This window comes from Astatotilapia calliptera, chromosome 1 (genome assembly GCF_900246225.1).
Source record: "Astatotilapia calliptera chromosome 1, fAstCal1.2, whole genome shotgun sequence".
Classification (NCBI taxonomy): Eukaryota; Metazoa; Chordata; class Actinopteri; order Cichliformes; family Cichlidae; genus Astatotilapia; species Astatotilapia calliptera.
In genome coordinates this window covers 32,935,319-32,951,813 of record NC_039302.1, presented here as the reverse complement: position 1 = coordinate 32,951,813, position 16,495 = coordinate 32,935,319, and the positions used below count along the sequence as shown (strand labels likewise).

At 38.4% G+C, this 16,495-nt stretch overlaps 1 protein-coding gene across 4 annotated transcripts in view; it reads left to right on the top strand.

Moving 5' to 3' along the window:
* The window catches only part of LOC113026367 (multiple C2 and transmembrane domain-containing protein 2-like), a 45,037-nt gene that overhangs the window by 1,098 nt on the left and 27,444 nt on the right, over positions 1–16,495 (top strand). For 2 of the 4 annotated variants that reach the window (XM_026175071.1, XM_026175079.1), the window contains exons 2-3: positions 836–903; positions 10,455–11,016. In XM_026175071.1, coding sequence (XP_026030856.1) covers positions 10,504–11,016 — 513 coding nt within the window. In that variant the 5' untranslated portion in view covers positions 836–903; positions 10,455–10,503. Of the gene's footprint in view, positions 1–722; positions 904–8,529; positions 8,554–10,454; positions 11,017–16,495 lie in introns of those variants that run through there. The other 2 variants (XM_026175098.1, XM_026175088.1) reach the window with 2 other exon arrangements.

Sequence of the window (16,495 nt, the reverse complement as noted above, 5' to 3'; positions counted from 1 at the left end):
TCGTCTTTGTTGAATAACTACATTATGCCAATTAAATAGCAGTTGAAAGTGAGACTGTTATGACTGTGATTTTAAAAAGGTAAAACGATTCAGTTAATATGAAACGAGTAAATGAACAGAGTAGTCATATGAGAAGTGTGCAGCTTTTTTTCTTTTTAGCTCAGAGAAATCCACAATGGGCAACGACGTCAGTTACTCGGGGGTGGACGAGGGACGGATTAAATGTGCCAAGGTTAATGAGAATTATGAGAGCAAACAGATGTTTGAGGGAAGGATTAGTTTAAGATCCACAAAAAGCTGCCTAGCCAATGAGCCTAGCCAAAAAAAATTATTATTTTAATTTTAATGGTGGCTATAGCCTACTGTATCGGTAAGATGAATGCATCTTCATCTGAGCATATCTGCACATACATTTTGCTGTTATCTGAAGGCATTTCAACAAATGTTTTGACACACTTAACCACAGCCATAACCACATTTTATTTGAGTGATTTCGGGGTGTGTGACACGAACAAAACGAATGTAAAATGACATTCAATATGTTTCACTGCTGAAGACAAATACTTTAAAACTTACAGAAATGCAGATAACCTCTGTAAAAATATGTTTCAAAATACCCATGTATTTTTTTCAGGTTATGTATTTCATTCTCCTTTAATGTGCAGATGGACAGTGCACGCGGTCCTCGGAAGAGCTTTTATTTTGAAGAGCCCATAAGCCGCTTTGTTGTGTCATAGCTGATATTTGATGCTAAAAGGGAGAGGAGGAGGAGGAAGTGTGTCAGAGCCAGAAATTGCAATCGATGTGCACAACTGTTGCTGTTTTGTAATTCCAGCTACACTGAAATGAGTTGAATAAGGATAAATACCTTGGAGGTTTCCAGCAGCGGGCGGGGAAAAACAGGTAAATATGACTTTCTGTTTTTCCTTTTATTCTCTTTTCCTGGCGAGAAGCAGAAAGTTACCTGCTGGGGTCTTCGAGGTGCGGCTAGTCAGGTGAGCCTTCTTCCTGTCCGGCAACATTACTCCTGGTGGTCAGATGAGAAGTCACCTTCGAGCTGTCAGTTTGCCACGTGGGAATCTTTAGTTTATGAGTCTTTAAAGAAGGGTAACAGAGAACTCCTTTCAAGCATCTGACAATTACGGTAAATGTTTGTTCTTTCTCACGAATTGAAACATGTTGTTACATTTCATTTTAAATGATTTTTAATAGAGAGATAACATTTTCATCAGTTCGGCATTGATATCAAGGAAGAAATGGTTTCAGTGGTACTTTTAATGAATCATGGTCACCTCCCAGTGCTCCTGCAAGACGCTGCTGGACAAGCCTCATGTTGTCAGGGTGACACGGATGGTTACATAGTGTCTTGCATGGAGCTACATGGTAAAGGCTTGCATATAAAATGCACTATATGAAGAATACTGTTGTTGATGACATTTTACCAACGCTGATTGAATTTCGAAAACTTACTAGGTTCATACCGGCTTAACTGCTGTAGACCGACATACATCTTTATGGTTAGTATACATAGTAACAATACTTAAGCTTTCAGCTTTTATGTTGACTATTATATGTCTGAAATGTAGTCTACTGAATCTGTAAATGTTTTTTTTTGTCGTTTTGTCTGTATTTTCTGCAGTCACTGTCTTGCCTCATATTAAAGCATAGGAACCACAAACTGTGAAATAGACTCGTTTCAGGAAATAGCTTGTCCTGTTCAGCAAGAGACGTCCGTGATGCAGTTACTCAACACAACACATCAGCTGAAGGGAAGAAAAAAGCATTAGAGGCTTCAAAGAGCATTGATGGATGTGACCTTTTGTAACTTGCATCAGTACTTTAGAACGTATACACACAGAGGGAATGGGGGTGGTAAATTAAGGGAAACTGAAAGTGTCTTGCTAAGGGGCACCACATTCTGCAGGAAGATGTTTAGTGCAGGTTTCGTGTTCCAAGTCTCTGGATCTCTGCTTTAAAGACTGAGCAACTTTCTTCTAAAGTATATCTAGTATTTGTGATTAACACTGTCAATACAGTGTCTTCACTGTCATTTTAGTACAAAATCTCCCACAGGTGCTAAAATGGATTGAGATCTGACGATCTGATTTCCTCATGTCATACTCTCCAAACCATTCATTGAGTTGTGTCGTGGAGTGGGGGAATTGAATTATTTCCTCAGGATAATGTTAATTAGTCAGAAATTTGGTTTGTGTTTAGGCTTCAGCTCTTATGGGAGAGGTGGATCAAAACCTTGCCAAAAAATTACCCCTACAGCGTAACAGATTATTTCCTTTATTTTGTCAGAGGTCTGTACATGATAAATATTTTAAAAATGAGAGCACAATTTCCTGTAATTTCTAAGGAGCTTGCTTTCAGGATAAGAACTTGTATGCAGAACATTTCAAAATTGACAGAAGCCTTTGTTGTTTATCTGCTTCAGTAAATCATTGCCTGGTCAGATCTCTACATCTCTAATATTTAGAAGACCCATTCAGCCAGAGTACTTTAATGTTTAACAACGGATTAACCCGGGATCATTATAAAACAACATCATCAGTTATTTGTGTACTGTCGGGCTTTTCATAAAATCTGTTTTTTTTTTTTCCTTCAAACAGCGGCGTCCTCATTTTGAAATGGGAGACAGAATGCACTGTGTGCAGTTGTGCATGCTTTTCTTGCAACCACTGATGCATGTGTGAGCTTGCTTTAGCTTTTGTACTAACACTGAGTGATCCCTTTTGTATAAGAAATCATGCCAATCAGACAGGATGCCTTTCTAGTACGTACTAGTATCAAAGGATGATTTTCATACACACCTTGGCATTAGTCATATTGCAAAGGGTTTTTTCATGGACAGTAAAAGTGCTTTCACGTACATGTACCCACTTTCAGGTTTGTTTAACAATGCGACCTTAAACCATTGCCTGTTTATTTCCTGTTTATTGCGATCTAGAACAGTTTTTTAAGCAATCTTGCTGAATGTCTCGCTATCTAATATAGTTAAAAAAGCGACTTAAAAGGAGGCTGGTGAGGAAGGTTTTGGGACATGTTTATCTGTATGATGGACAGTTGGCCTCAGCATGTCCTTGAACTGAGCTGGCTTCGTGCAAAAGCCTTCATGTGGACCCTGACTGTTCTGGCTCTAATGATGTGTTGTACAAGGATAGGCAATACAAGCTTTAACTTGGTGAGACATGGCAGGCAGAAAGAGTGGATTTTTTTTCCCCATGTACTTGCTCCGTAACATTTTAGGATAGTGAAAAGAAAATGTTCAAAATGTGCATTTAGGCGTTTAATTTGCTATACTTTGTCTGTTGGAAATTCATGCAGATGAATATACAATAACTACTGAATTTGCATGTTTAAGCATAAAAATCTAGTGAAATTAAAGAAATGACACCTCACTGTGACTATCATAAGGTAAATAATGGTTTATGTATTTCAGCCACTTCACATGTACTACTTTGCTTGAACTTTGGAGTTCCTTATTTGTGCAGTATAACTATATGGTGCCTTAAAGTGCTTGCTAGACTTTTTTTTTTTTTTTTAATTCATGCAGGTGTGTCCTCCAATTACTTTCCAATCCTCTGATTAGATTTATTTTTTTAATAAATAAATAAATCTCCTTTTTGTAAGCTCCATCTAATGTGTAAAGAAGGATTAGTGATTTGCCAGAGCATTAATCAAGGGCACAATGACTGCAGACTTGACCAGTATGTTTCTGATGGTGGGGAAACAGGAACCCCCCCCCTCCTCCCAAGTTGGTTTTTAGAGCTCACAGCTGAGCTGATCTGCAGCTAATTATCAATGAGACATCAGGTCTTCAAACTACAGTCAACGGTGACAGTGCCCATACTGTATAAATGAATCAAATAACAAAACCACCTTACTTCAAAGGTCATGATACTTACCATGACTGTCATGAGGTAAATAATGGTTTATGTATTTCAGCCACTTCTCATTTATTACTTTGTTGGAACTTTATACTGCACAAATTAGGAACTGTAAAGTACAGTACATTATCCAATATCTTTTTATTTATTTATATATTTATTTATTTAGGAAGGGCATATTGATTCAGGACCGAGCCTTAGTTTTTTGCATCATGCGGTTAGCCTTACTTTAGTTATACATACATGTATTTTAGCCCATACAACCAACCAGCCTTCTGGATCCTGCAGGGTGGCTGTGAAATGTAAGAAAAATTCTTCAATAGTCTTCTGAGAAACTTTTCATAGTACAAAAATCCCCCCTATTCTGATGAAGCATCTTGCCTTTCATCAGAGTCTATTCTTGCCAAATGAAGAAGTGGGCCTCATCTTTTTTTTTAAAAATTTCTAATGATTTGCTGTTTTCCAGTGGTAACAGTGGCTGGACTGTCAGTTGAAAGCTATGTCGTATCCTGCTCTGTTGAGCATGATTATAGCTTTTTGGGGGCTTCTTTACAGCCCCAATTCCAAAAAGATGGGACACTGAAATTTATTACACCTGAGAAAAACCTGAGAAAATATACTGTTTTTATTCAAACTAAGGTGATTTTGAATTTAATGGCAACAATATATAACCTCAAAAAAAGTTGGGACAAGTATAACAAAAAAGATGTTTACAGAGGGAACTCCAAACTTTCTGGAGATTGTTAGCTGCCAAACTCAAGTATAATTTCTTTTTCTTCTCTTCCTGCATTTTTACTGTTTAAAAATTTGACATGTTGTATTCTGTTGTGTATTTGGAAAAAAGTGGGTTTGTGTAAATCATTGCAGTTGTTGTGTTTTTGAAACTATACTTAATTCATGCCCTAAGTTACACTAACACCATTTTCGAGTCAAATCACATGATCAATGCCCTACATTGCAATGTTCTGCACACATGGTCTTTTTCTCCCATTACTCTTTTAAGCCCATCACGCTCTTGAAATCTCCTTTGATTCCATTAATAATTTTGCTCGAGATGAAGTTTGATCCTGAAATTAGCTGATATTCTAACTTAGGCTTTGTAGTGAAACATCCTGCCAATAAAATGCAGTGACGTGAAAGTGATGCAGGCTATCAGCCCTGTTGGCAGTCATGCACGTTAATCGGTTGGTCTGTGATGACCAATAAAGCAGTAATGCGACATATATCATTCCAGGTTCCTGTTTTTTGAAAGAGGACCATCTGGAATATTTAGTATTTAAAGTTATGATTTAAAAAAAAATCTTCATACATGTAGTGAATTCAAAATGTCAATTGAATTGAAAAAGTGGATTGAAAAGTCCATATGATGTGAATTTACTGGAAAGTTACCACAGTGAGTGGCCATAATGTGATCTACCTTCCTCATATTCTGTACAGGCAGCACACTCACCAAATGGAGTATTTCTACTAGTAATGCCGTGTCTGAAATGGACTGTTTCCTGCTACGTGCCATTCTGTGGCCAAAAATTTGGGCGATAATCAGACCTGATAATCCCAACTTTGGTCCCTGAGGGCAGTGGAAACGAGCTGTAAACACGAACTGACATATTGTGTATTTTCTTCTTAAAAGATTGAAATGACTGAGTTAGTTCACAGTGCGTTTCTGTCGCTCACAGCTAAGTTTATCTGTAGCTAAAGCAAAGACTTCAAACTACAGTCAACAGTGACAGCGCCTTTAGGTGTATAAATTAATCAAATGAAAAACCACCTTGCTTCAACGTCATGAAACTTGCTGTGACTATCATTAGATAAATACAGTTTTATGTATTTCAAACACTTCTCATTTACTGCTTTGTTTGAACTTTGGATTTCCCATTGTGCAATATAAAGTAGGGTATAATCTTACATTATATGGTCCCTTCAGGTGCTTGCTAGTGTGTGCCCACGTGAGACACAGATTACAATTAATCAGTCAGTTACTGTAGTTCCAAATACTCCTGATAGCATTTAGTTATGTGTCTACAGAATCGATTTCTTCCATTCCAACTTATCCAGCACAATGGGCAAGATCAAAGACCCAAAGAATGTTATGCTTTCGGCCTAATTTTCTACTAAGGCTACATGACAACTTTAACTGCATTGAGGGGCAAATGGACTGGGTCATGTACTGTAAAATATTGGATTCAGCCAGAATACTGAAGCTCTATTGTGGGTCTTCCAGCTTGACGATGACCCAAAACATACCATGGCAATAAAGGAGAGGCTAAAGAAGAAAATTAAGGTCACTGCAGTGGCCTAGTAGCTGTGGAAATCTGTGGAGAGAGTTGCTAAGTGGCAGACAAGAAACCTTAAAGATTGAGAGTTTTTGTAAAGAGGAGTGGTTATATCTTTCCTGAGATGGGTGGAAACCTGGTGACCAGCATCGAGAGCAGTCTTACCGCTGTGCTTGCCAACAAGGGCTTTTCCACTAAGTACTAAGCCATGTTTTGCTTGGGGATCTAATACTTAGTCATTATCAGTGACATGCAAATCAACTTTTATGTAATGTGTTTTTTTTGGGAGAAGTATTTTTAGTTGATTATCTCTCTTTCTAAATTTTAAACTACCATAAAAACGAGTAATAATAATAATAATGGATTGCATTTATATAGCGCTTTTCTAGGCACCCAAAGCGCTTTACAATTCCACTATTCATTCACTCTCACATTCACACACTGGTGGAGGCAGTTACAGTTGTAGCCACAGCTGCCCTGGGGTAGACTGACAGAAGCGAGGCTGCCATATCGTGCCATCGGCCCCTCTGACAAGGCCCTCTGTTGGCCTTGTCTTGCCCAAGGACACAACGACCAGAACAGAAAGAACAGGGGGATCGAACTGGCAACCTTCCGGTTACAGATGAGCTTCCCAATCCCCTGAGCCATGGTCACCCACGGTCGTGCATGTTTAATTCTTTGCAAGTGAACATAAACTAAATTCAGCAGGGGATCCCATAATTATTTCCTGCACTGAAGGAAATAAAACTGATAATCTAAGTTGAGGAGAACATACGCCCACTGGTGTTGAGTAAACAGATGCACACTCAGTGATATACATGTTGCTGAACATAAGGCAAGGGGATGCCTCTGGCAGACTTTTGACCGACAATTGAGACGCACACATGCAAATTTGCTAGAGGAAAGTAAGATGGCATGAGACCTTTTAACATACTGTGTTGATTTTTATAAATGCAAGGAGTAGAACTATTGAACGTATCACAAACACAATATGTTATTTCTGAAGTTGGAGGAAGAAACCAGATTTCACACATGTCTAGAACAAATTGGATAAGAGTCACTGACTGGGCAGTTCCAGTCTCAGTGTTTCAATTGCATGACTTAATTCTAGAGATTAGATGATCATAAATAATCTGAAGCTAAGCTTTTTGATAACATGATGTTATGGTGTTGAGTGATTGCGATATGGAATGTAAGTGCGAACAACTGTTTCAACTCTAAACATAATATTTTGGTTCTTTGTTAGATCTAGTGTATATTGATAAGAGCAGCAAGTTTGGAATCCCTACACAAACTATAGAGCATTTCCTTAAATAGTCTGTTGGCTTTCTTCCTCTTGTGTGTGGTTTGAAAAGGGGAGAGGTGAAAGTAAAAGTCAAAAACATAATGCATATTTTTGGCCTACAAAAACATACCTCCATTATGATCACGCTCTGCTTACTACCTGTGGGAGATATACGTCCCAGCTGCTGTCAAGCTGCCATCAAGGACTCATGCTTTTCTGGTTCAATTTTCTCATAGCCAGGCAGGTGACAAACAATAAAAATGAGTTGTTGTAGTCTAATACCTGGAGAAACAACTTCAGCTAACCAGTAGGAAACATTCTTGTGGAAATGATAACCTCTTATGATATTTAACATCTTCTATTCATGTTCCATGAATATGTTTTGCTTTGCTGTCGATGCCTGAGATTACATCCTCCATAATAATATGACGTCTGCCATCTCCGCCTCTCACCCTACACTTCCCTTTACCTGCTGATAGCATGACAGGTCGTTGGCCGCAGTTGATGACAATACAAAGTGAGAAGCTGCTAAGAGGATTATCAGGTTTTGTCAGAAGCAAAGGGCTGGTAATGTTTCTTTTTTTTTTAATATATTTAATTGATCATTTAGAGCTTAAGCATGAATGACACATCACAGTATGCATTCTGTGCTTTGTCTTCCCTGTCTTTGTTTCTTCAAAAAAGCTGTAAGTTTGCAGTGGCTAACCTGTAAATGAATGACAGATGAGACACACACACACACACACACACTCATTCATACAGGAACAAGCTATTAAAAAAACTATGTAGTAGCTGAAGTCGGCCCTCCAAAAGATATACAGCTGAGCTGTAATGTAAAGCTGTCAGAATAGTCTCCTTCCGGGTGAGAATAGTTGTCGTCTTCAGTTAGAGGTGTGACTATGATAGATGGGGCTTTATTTATAGTTGAAATTATTTTTGTCTACTTCCTTTTATTCCGAGAAGCATTTAAAAAATCTTGACGTGCAATATTAACCTACATCTGTAAACTGTTTTTTCTACTTTTTTTTTTCTGCAGTGAATCTAATGACTAGATTGTTTTCATGAGGCTGAAAAAAGGAGTGGCAAAATTCTAAATTTACCGGTAAATGCACACCACAAAAAGTATGCCTGCTTTCTGTTCAAAGACTTGTGTATTGTTAAGGTATTGTCCTTTGACCTTTTAATTTCCCAAGAGATTTCTTCCTGATAGCAGAGAGACCTGGTCAGTGGAAGTGAGCTCATAACAATCATTTTACTGGCAAAACTGACTTTGCATGATTTGATGATTTCTTCTTTTTTTTCTTCTTCTTTCTTTTTCCCCTAATGCATTATTATAATATAATGTTATAATTTTCCTTAAATGAAATAACAGACACAGATATCTGAAAAAATAAGTCGTTAAGTCACATGGAATATGACATGTAGACAAAGATGAGGCAAACAAGTAAGTGTGTGTGTGTGTGCGTGCCTGTGCCCAACTTTGTTTCTGTGCACCTGCTCATAATGTATTGTTAGAATGGGGAGCCAAGAGAGTATGGAAATTAAATCAACACAATAAATGAAACGATGAACAGATAAATGCATGAATGAAGTAATTAAAGAAAGAAGTAAGCAAAATGAACACAAGTTATAAAGGTATTGTTACTACAGTGTATTGTGTCTATTTGCATGTGTTTTTGTTAGATGCAGTGCCTTGTCTCTGCACCCATGAACAAAAGAAAACATATTAACATTATTTGTAACTCACAGCATTTGAGTAGACTAAATTTCTGTGTTAAAAAGCCCCTCTTTGTCAACATTATATTGGAGTGCACACGTGAGTTTGCATTATTAATTGCAGTTGTTCCAGCTTCCTCTTCTGTTATATAATTGCTGCAGGTTGTTTAATTTCTGGGTCACCATTATAAGCATATTTTATGGCACTAAAGGCCTCTGATAGATAATGTGTGTATTAGGGCTGCCACGATTAGTCGACTAGTCACGATTACGTCGACTATCAAAATCGTCGACGCGTCGTTTGAAGCTTTGTAAGATCACAAAAGACGCAGGAATAAGTAGTAGGATTTAAGAGTGTAATAACAGACTGAAACAGAAGATGGCAGCACTGCATGTACAAGGATGCCAGCTGCCGTTAAACCCCGAAGAAGAAGGAGCTTTGTCCCAGAATTCATAGCGCAGCCCAGCTCAGTTGTCAACAATGGCGGCAGCTAGTTAGTTTTAATATTACTCTTATTATTCTTTCTGGGTCACAAAATAAACGTTTAACATATTTTCAGGCGAGAATGTAGCTGTGTAAACCTCAAATATCGGCTCAGTTTATCAAGACACCACATATTTTCAAAAGCGCTCCGACGTTTTCGAAGAGGTCTGTTAGTCACTAGCTCGATAGCTAGCCAGGGGCCAGGCTCACTAGAACCCGTGAGAACACCGGACTCCCCGCAAATTGTTTTCAAACCCACCGCTGTCTTTCGCTACTCAGGTTAAATATATATAAGTCACTTAGATAACTTAAAAATGTTATTGTTTGGCTTTTTTTTGTAGTATTTTATTTGTTCCTGAGTAAATCGGTTTGGCTGAGATTAAAGTTATAGTTTTTACACAGCTGAATAAACGTCAAGCAGACAGCTGATTATCAGAAGTGTGAGATGCTCGAGAATATACTCCGGTGTCCTGTTATATTTTAGATAGCAAGGAGTTTATTAAACTTCACCGAAACAATCTGCAAATGTCATTAAAATTTAATAAACTATCATCTTGTCTTTATTTTAAAGACAAGATGCTGTAAGCTTAAAGCTGTATATTTGAATATTTGACATTAAAGATCGCCACCAAATCTTTATAGAAATGATTACAGTAATTCACTGTGCATTTTGTTCTTTAATGTGTTTTAATCCTTGTGATTATTTGTTCCTGTAGTTGATGAAATGTACTAAATGCAGTTTGAGCTTAGCTACAGATATGCTTCAATGACTGACTCCTCTCATTCTCTTTTTTTCACAATAGGTGCCAGTGATGTCCAAATCTTAGACACAGACTAAACCTTGCATCCATCATGGAGAAGAAGCCAGGCATGATGCAGCATCTCCGGCAGAAGATGCTGCCACATTTCAAGCGGGGCAAGGATCCCTTAAACAAGTTGGCTGTCCAGCTTGACCACAATCGGATGAGCTCCTCCGTTCCTGACGTAAGGAACGTGAAGCAGGATTACCCCCACGTCTCCTCCAGAGTGCCTTTTCAGCAGTACAATAGTCCCAGTTATAGCGATCCTTCCACACCGCTTGACAGGCCTCCTACGGGTCCTGTAGGAGGTGGGAGGAGTGTAAACCTTAGAGCAGGTAGTGGAAGAATAGGGAGGAGTGAAAACAGACTGAGCGTGCCTACAAACTGCACAAACCGTTCTTCTTCCCAGGAATCATTTAACAGTCTTTGTGGAGAAGAGACATCTTCCCGGGAGACACACCAACCTGGACGAGGCATGGAGCCCGAGGAACTTGCACTACCAGAGATGATGACTGTTTACACTCCAGACAGTGCAGCTGTGGATGATTCCCTGGACAGCTCGCAGGTAAAGAAAATACTTTTGAAATAACCTAGCAGATTGGGCATCTCCACATACGGAATATTCATATAATGTTTCACATAAGGATTGAACCTTCTGGGACACTAGCACTGACGACTTGCATTTTTATTTTAAATATTCACTCATATTTTGACTTTGTAGTTCCTGTTATATCTAATACTTTGACACCAAAATTAACTGACAAGTCAGCATTTTTTTCCCCCCTGCAACACACAGTAAAAAAAACATGTTGTACATTGGCGGGGTTGAGGTATCAGGTGTATTTACACTTGACTTGCAAAGTTTAACTTGGAAGAGCTGGATATGGTTGCAAATCGAGGTCCATCCTAAATCAATAGTCTACAGTAGAACTGTGCAAACACTGCTTCTGGTGGATTCACGTCTTTGTTAAAAAGACAAGGATGTAGGCTGTGAGTGCCAAACAGAGTCACATTTAAAACTATTGTTTGTTGTTTTGTTTTTTCTTTCTTTCTTGAAGTTAAGAGACAAGATCGATTAGATTTAACCAATTATTTTATAAATTGTCTTCCACATTAAACGTTTTTGTTTGCTTGCTTTTTGGGACAAGTGTAAATAAGTGTATTTTATGGTATGAACTATCCATCTTGCTACACATTCCTGTTTATTGCTCCAATGATTTCATATTAAAAGAGATTTGCCCTAATTGATAGAAGTTACATTTGTTCAAGTTATAAATCTTTCTCAGACTGAGGCCTTTACACACTGCGTAAAATTTAAGCTAATATTTTGTGTTCATTTTAAAATATTTTTTGAACTTTGACTCATTTACACCAACCGTGTAGTTTCACAGGGCAAAACTGGCACACCAGTACCGAATACACAATTTTATCCCAGCTAAACTCTGGTTCAGTGGTCTCCTCGCAATGACTTTTGTGCCTCCTCAGATGTGGTCTTAACTCTACCAACAAGACCTCAAACTGACATCCTGAAATATATATGAAAGCATTGGAAACCCTGAAGTTCTCCTTGCTGTTGCCTTCTTGTGAGAATCACCTAACTACTCAAAACAAACATACACCATAATCCGGTCTTGTGATGATGTGATGAATCCTGCTTCCGGGCCCAAACTACTCTGCGTTTAAGAAGGCTGTTGTGTTTTTAACATGTTTTAATGCTTTGCATCTTGTTCTATTAAATCTCAACAATCCCCTAAAAACAGTCAGTGATAACTGTTGGCCTCTGGGTTTTATTACCGCTAATCATTTTAAAGCTCAGTTTTTAAAACCTTACGCTGTAACTACAGCCCAGGCAGTATATTAATGACTAACCTCATATTGTGGATGGAATATCTCAGTTGTTCTCCTGACTGTAGTTTGGTCCGTTTGCATCCTGCCATGCGATTGCATTTGTTCCTAACCATCGGGAACCCTCACGTTAACTTTTATCAAGTGGAAAAATGTTAGCGTTCATCCTCCTGCTTCACTGTTTATATTTTGCTAACATAGCAAAACTAGCTGTGTTACTAGTAATCACATTATATACCAGCTAGCCAAACTTCAGTAACCCTATAAAACCTCACTGCTGTTTACTTTCCTGGCTTAATTTATGTCAGAAGTAGTAACAGAGCTGTACGTCTTAATTTATTTCAGAGATCCCTCAGTCAGAACATGCTATATTATATTAGATGGAAACTAGCGAGCTAACTTCTAACTCTGTTAAATTTCATAAATTCTGTTTTCATGGATGCCTGGATGTTAAACTTAATTTTCACACCTGGTAGAGCAGCAACACTGATCATTTTATTACAGATGAAAGAATTTAGACAGTTATTCAACTCTCAGTGATGCCGCAGTGATCATTTGACTTGGGGACCTGCAGCATAGTTTGGGCCCAAACGCAGCTAATGACGTCAGACCTAAAGACTGGATACCCCCTCCACCAACCTTTACACCTGGCACATTGCAGTCAAGTACTGTTGTACTGGCAACCGCCAAACACGGGACAAACATGTAATTTGTCACGCTACAGAACACTTCTGTACTGAGTCTTTGCTCCACAGCATCCAGTGCTTTGCATTGCATTTCTTGATGTAAGGTGTGGATGCAGCTGCTTGGCCATGGAAACGTATTCCATAAAGCTCTCTGTGCAGTGTTCTTGAGCTAATCTGAAGGCCACATGAGGTTTGGAGGTCTGTAGCGATGGACTCTGCAGAAAGTTGGCACACTGTGTTCCTCAACATTTGCTGATCTGGCTCTGAGATTTTATGTACTGTACCAGTTTGTGGCTGAAATGCTGTCGTTCCCAGGCACTTCCACTTTGTCATAATACCACCAACTGAAGTGAATGATTTTAAGGATCTGGATTGATATTAGTTCATATATATTACTGTGGCTTTATTTTGTGTTTTATCTCAGATGTGTAATTATAATCAGGATAAACACTACAGAAGGAGACTATTGGCTGTTTTTATTGCCAATTAAAAATGTCACTTATACATCTGGCACCTGGTGTCAGATAGAATCAGTTGTAAACCTCATCTCCTTCCTCATTCCATTCTCTGTTAAAATGACCCGGAGGTGGATTTTTGATCTACGTCTCTCAAGTACAGCTGCTACTCGCATTTCTAGCATAACAGTGATGTGTAAATAATAGGGCTGCACGATTAATCGTTAGAAAATCGCGATCTCGATTCATACTTATGTGCGATCTCATTTCCAAATGACAACGATTTAAAAAAAAAAAAAGAAAAAGAGAGACGACGATTGTACCTCATTTTGATCCGGGACGTAATCTGCATGAAAACAAGCGCTCACTCTTCCTGCTCAACAAATGACAAGGGCGGAGCCTTATACCACGTGATACAGAAGCTGTGCCGTGTGATGCTAAAATTAGCAGGTAAAAAACAACGGAGAGCACGTCAGGGATGACGAGAAAGTGACAGGAGAAAATCCGTCCCGGTCAACCACCCAAACATTAATAACAGGAACCTTATACAGCGCTTCCCTATACACGTCGAACTCCCGCAGGCACAAAGAAATTACGGAGGCTATTACTTATCACCTGACCAAAGATATGGCTCCCATCAACACTGTGCAAAACGAGGGATTTAGGAAAATGATCAACACCCTAGACAAACGCTACACAATGCCGTCCCGCAACTATTTTTCTATTGTTGCACTACCTGCTCTATACACGCAGTGTCGAGCAATGGTGGAGACGGAATTTCAAGCAGTACAACATTTTGCGGCAACAACAAAACGTGAGACATTTGTTGTTTTTATGTTTATTTATTGTTTTTATGTTCAGTCTCAACTGTTACGAAGTTAATGTGCAGTTAATAAGTGCAATAAATATTTATACTGGAAAAGAAAATCGTGAGAGAATCGTGATCTCAATTCTAAGCCAAAAAATCGTGCAGCCCTAGTAAATAACATTGTATGTATTGAAGATAACCCTTTACAGCAAATCATCAGAATCAGAATCAGAATACTTTATTGATCCCTGGGGGAAATTATGAACATGTCAGGCTTTGCATTCTTCTCGTAATCAAGGGCAGGCTTTGTTTGTCAGATCATGGTTAGAATGACTTTCAACAGGTTTTGTGTAGATTGCATGCTTTACATGACATGACGCACAAATGCAAGCTGACTTGAAATTCCGAATGTTTAATTTTCATTTGAACAATAACATTGGGCGTAGCCTTGGCTTTATTTTCTTTGTCATGCAAAGTGGACACCAATGAATGTGCAAGCAGATTAATGCTGTAGTTCTTGTTGACATGCAGAGGACGACCCAGACAACTAGGAAGTCATAGCCTCTTTTTACAGCTTTGACAGGCTTGTTTGCTACACAGGCTAAATGAATTACTCTTGTAGAAGTTCATAGGCTACTAAATACCTTTTTATTCAATGGTTTAAGCAACAAATAAAGTAAAAATTACTTGTGAATCATGTTCATTTTGACTTCTTTCCACTAAGCTATACTTTCTTCCTGGTTTCACTATCAGTGGTTTAGACAAGTGTGGTTAGAGAGGGCAGCAGGACAGGTGTATAACATGTTGGCTGACAGTTTTACACACACACACACACACACACACACACACACACACACACACACACACACACACACACACCCCTTATCCTAAACAAAACCATAACCTAATCGTAACCCTGACATTTAAAACCACGTTTTGAGCCTCAGAAATCCCTTCAGACTCGTATGGACGGGCATTTTGTCCCCATAAGTGACTGTTGGTCCTCACAAATATAGAGGCATGCTAATTTTCTGTTCTCACAAACATGCCTAAACGTGTGTGTGTGGGGGGGGGGTTGATAAAAAGAAGTTGCAGTTTGGTATGGTAATCTTTGAATAATGCGTTACCATCAACATGTTGTGAAACTTTTAAGTAAGTAACAGGAAATGACCTAAAAAATCATCACCCAGTAAAATGTTTCATCTTCCTGTTGGTGTTGTAGTAACATATCAGTGTTTTGTTTTGTTTTTTGTTTTTTATAGATGCTCTTTATATTTATCTGATTGACTGAGGTGATATTTGTAGTTTCCGCCAGTGGGATTTTGATTTCGAATCTTTACGCTTTGTAGTTTGCAGCACAGGATGCTGATCTTTAGAACCTGACCATTTTCTCAGCAGGCAGATATTATCTGCTGATATTAGCCATTTGGTGGTCTGTTGTGTGAGGAAAATATAAGAACTGATTATTAACTGATTAATTCAAGATGGAATTAATTGAAATGGAAGAAACACCCTTCAACTACATTATGAGAGTGGCTGTTGCATAGTTTGTCCATCAGAGGGTGCTCTGCAACTTCCCTTTTTGCAACACCTGGTTGATACACCACAACAAAACAACTAGCTGATTGAGATCTGAGTCAGGTGTAAGCGTAAATGAATAACAGCACATAAGAAACATTAAGAAATCTGTGCTTTTGTGTTTAAACCTCAACTGGCTTTACATTTTGATTGCTATTAAGCATTCAAGGCTAATGCAGCCTTGAATGCTGATTAAGCGCAAGCTGATACATGCTGATATTAGCATATTACAAAGCCCATATTTCAACTAGCACATTTATTTCTATGTCTGCTGGTTATAAATGGATTTGCATTAAGTTTTACCAGAGGTGGGTTTTGCCTGGATATGATCAACAGCTAAGGTCTACCTGTATCTGGATCAGGATCTGATGTAAGAAAACTGATATAAGAAAAATAGAAGAAATGAGAGACCCGCTGTCTTTCTTAGTCATCTTATTTTCCGTCATCACTGAGGTTTCAGATCAGTCAAAAAAACTGTTTTGAATTTGGTGAAAGCAACAATGCACAGTGTGAAAACTAACCGTTTGTTTTCTCAGGGCCCCCAGGGTGGTTTTAAAACCACATCAAAGAATATCAAGAATAGTAAAGTGCTTTTTATTTTAATTCTTGTCATGTCCCATTGTGCAACTGTTGTTGTCAACTGAACACTTCCTCATAGCTGTATAAATAGTC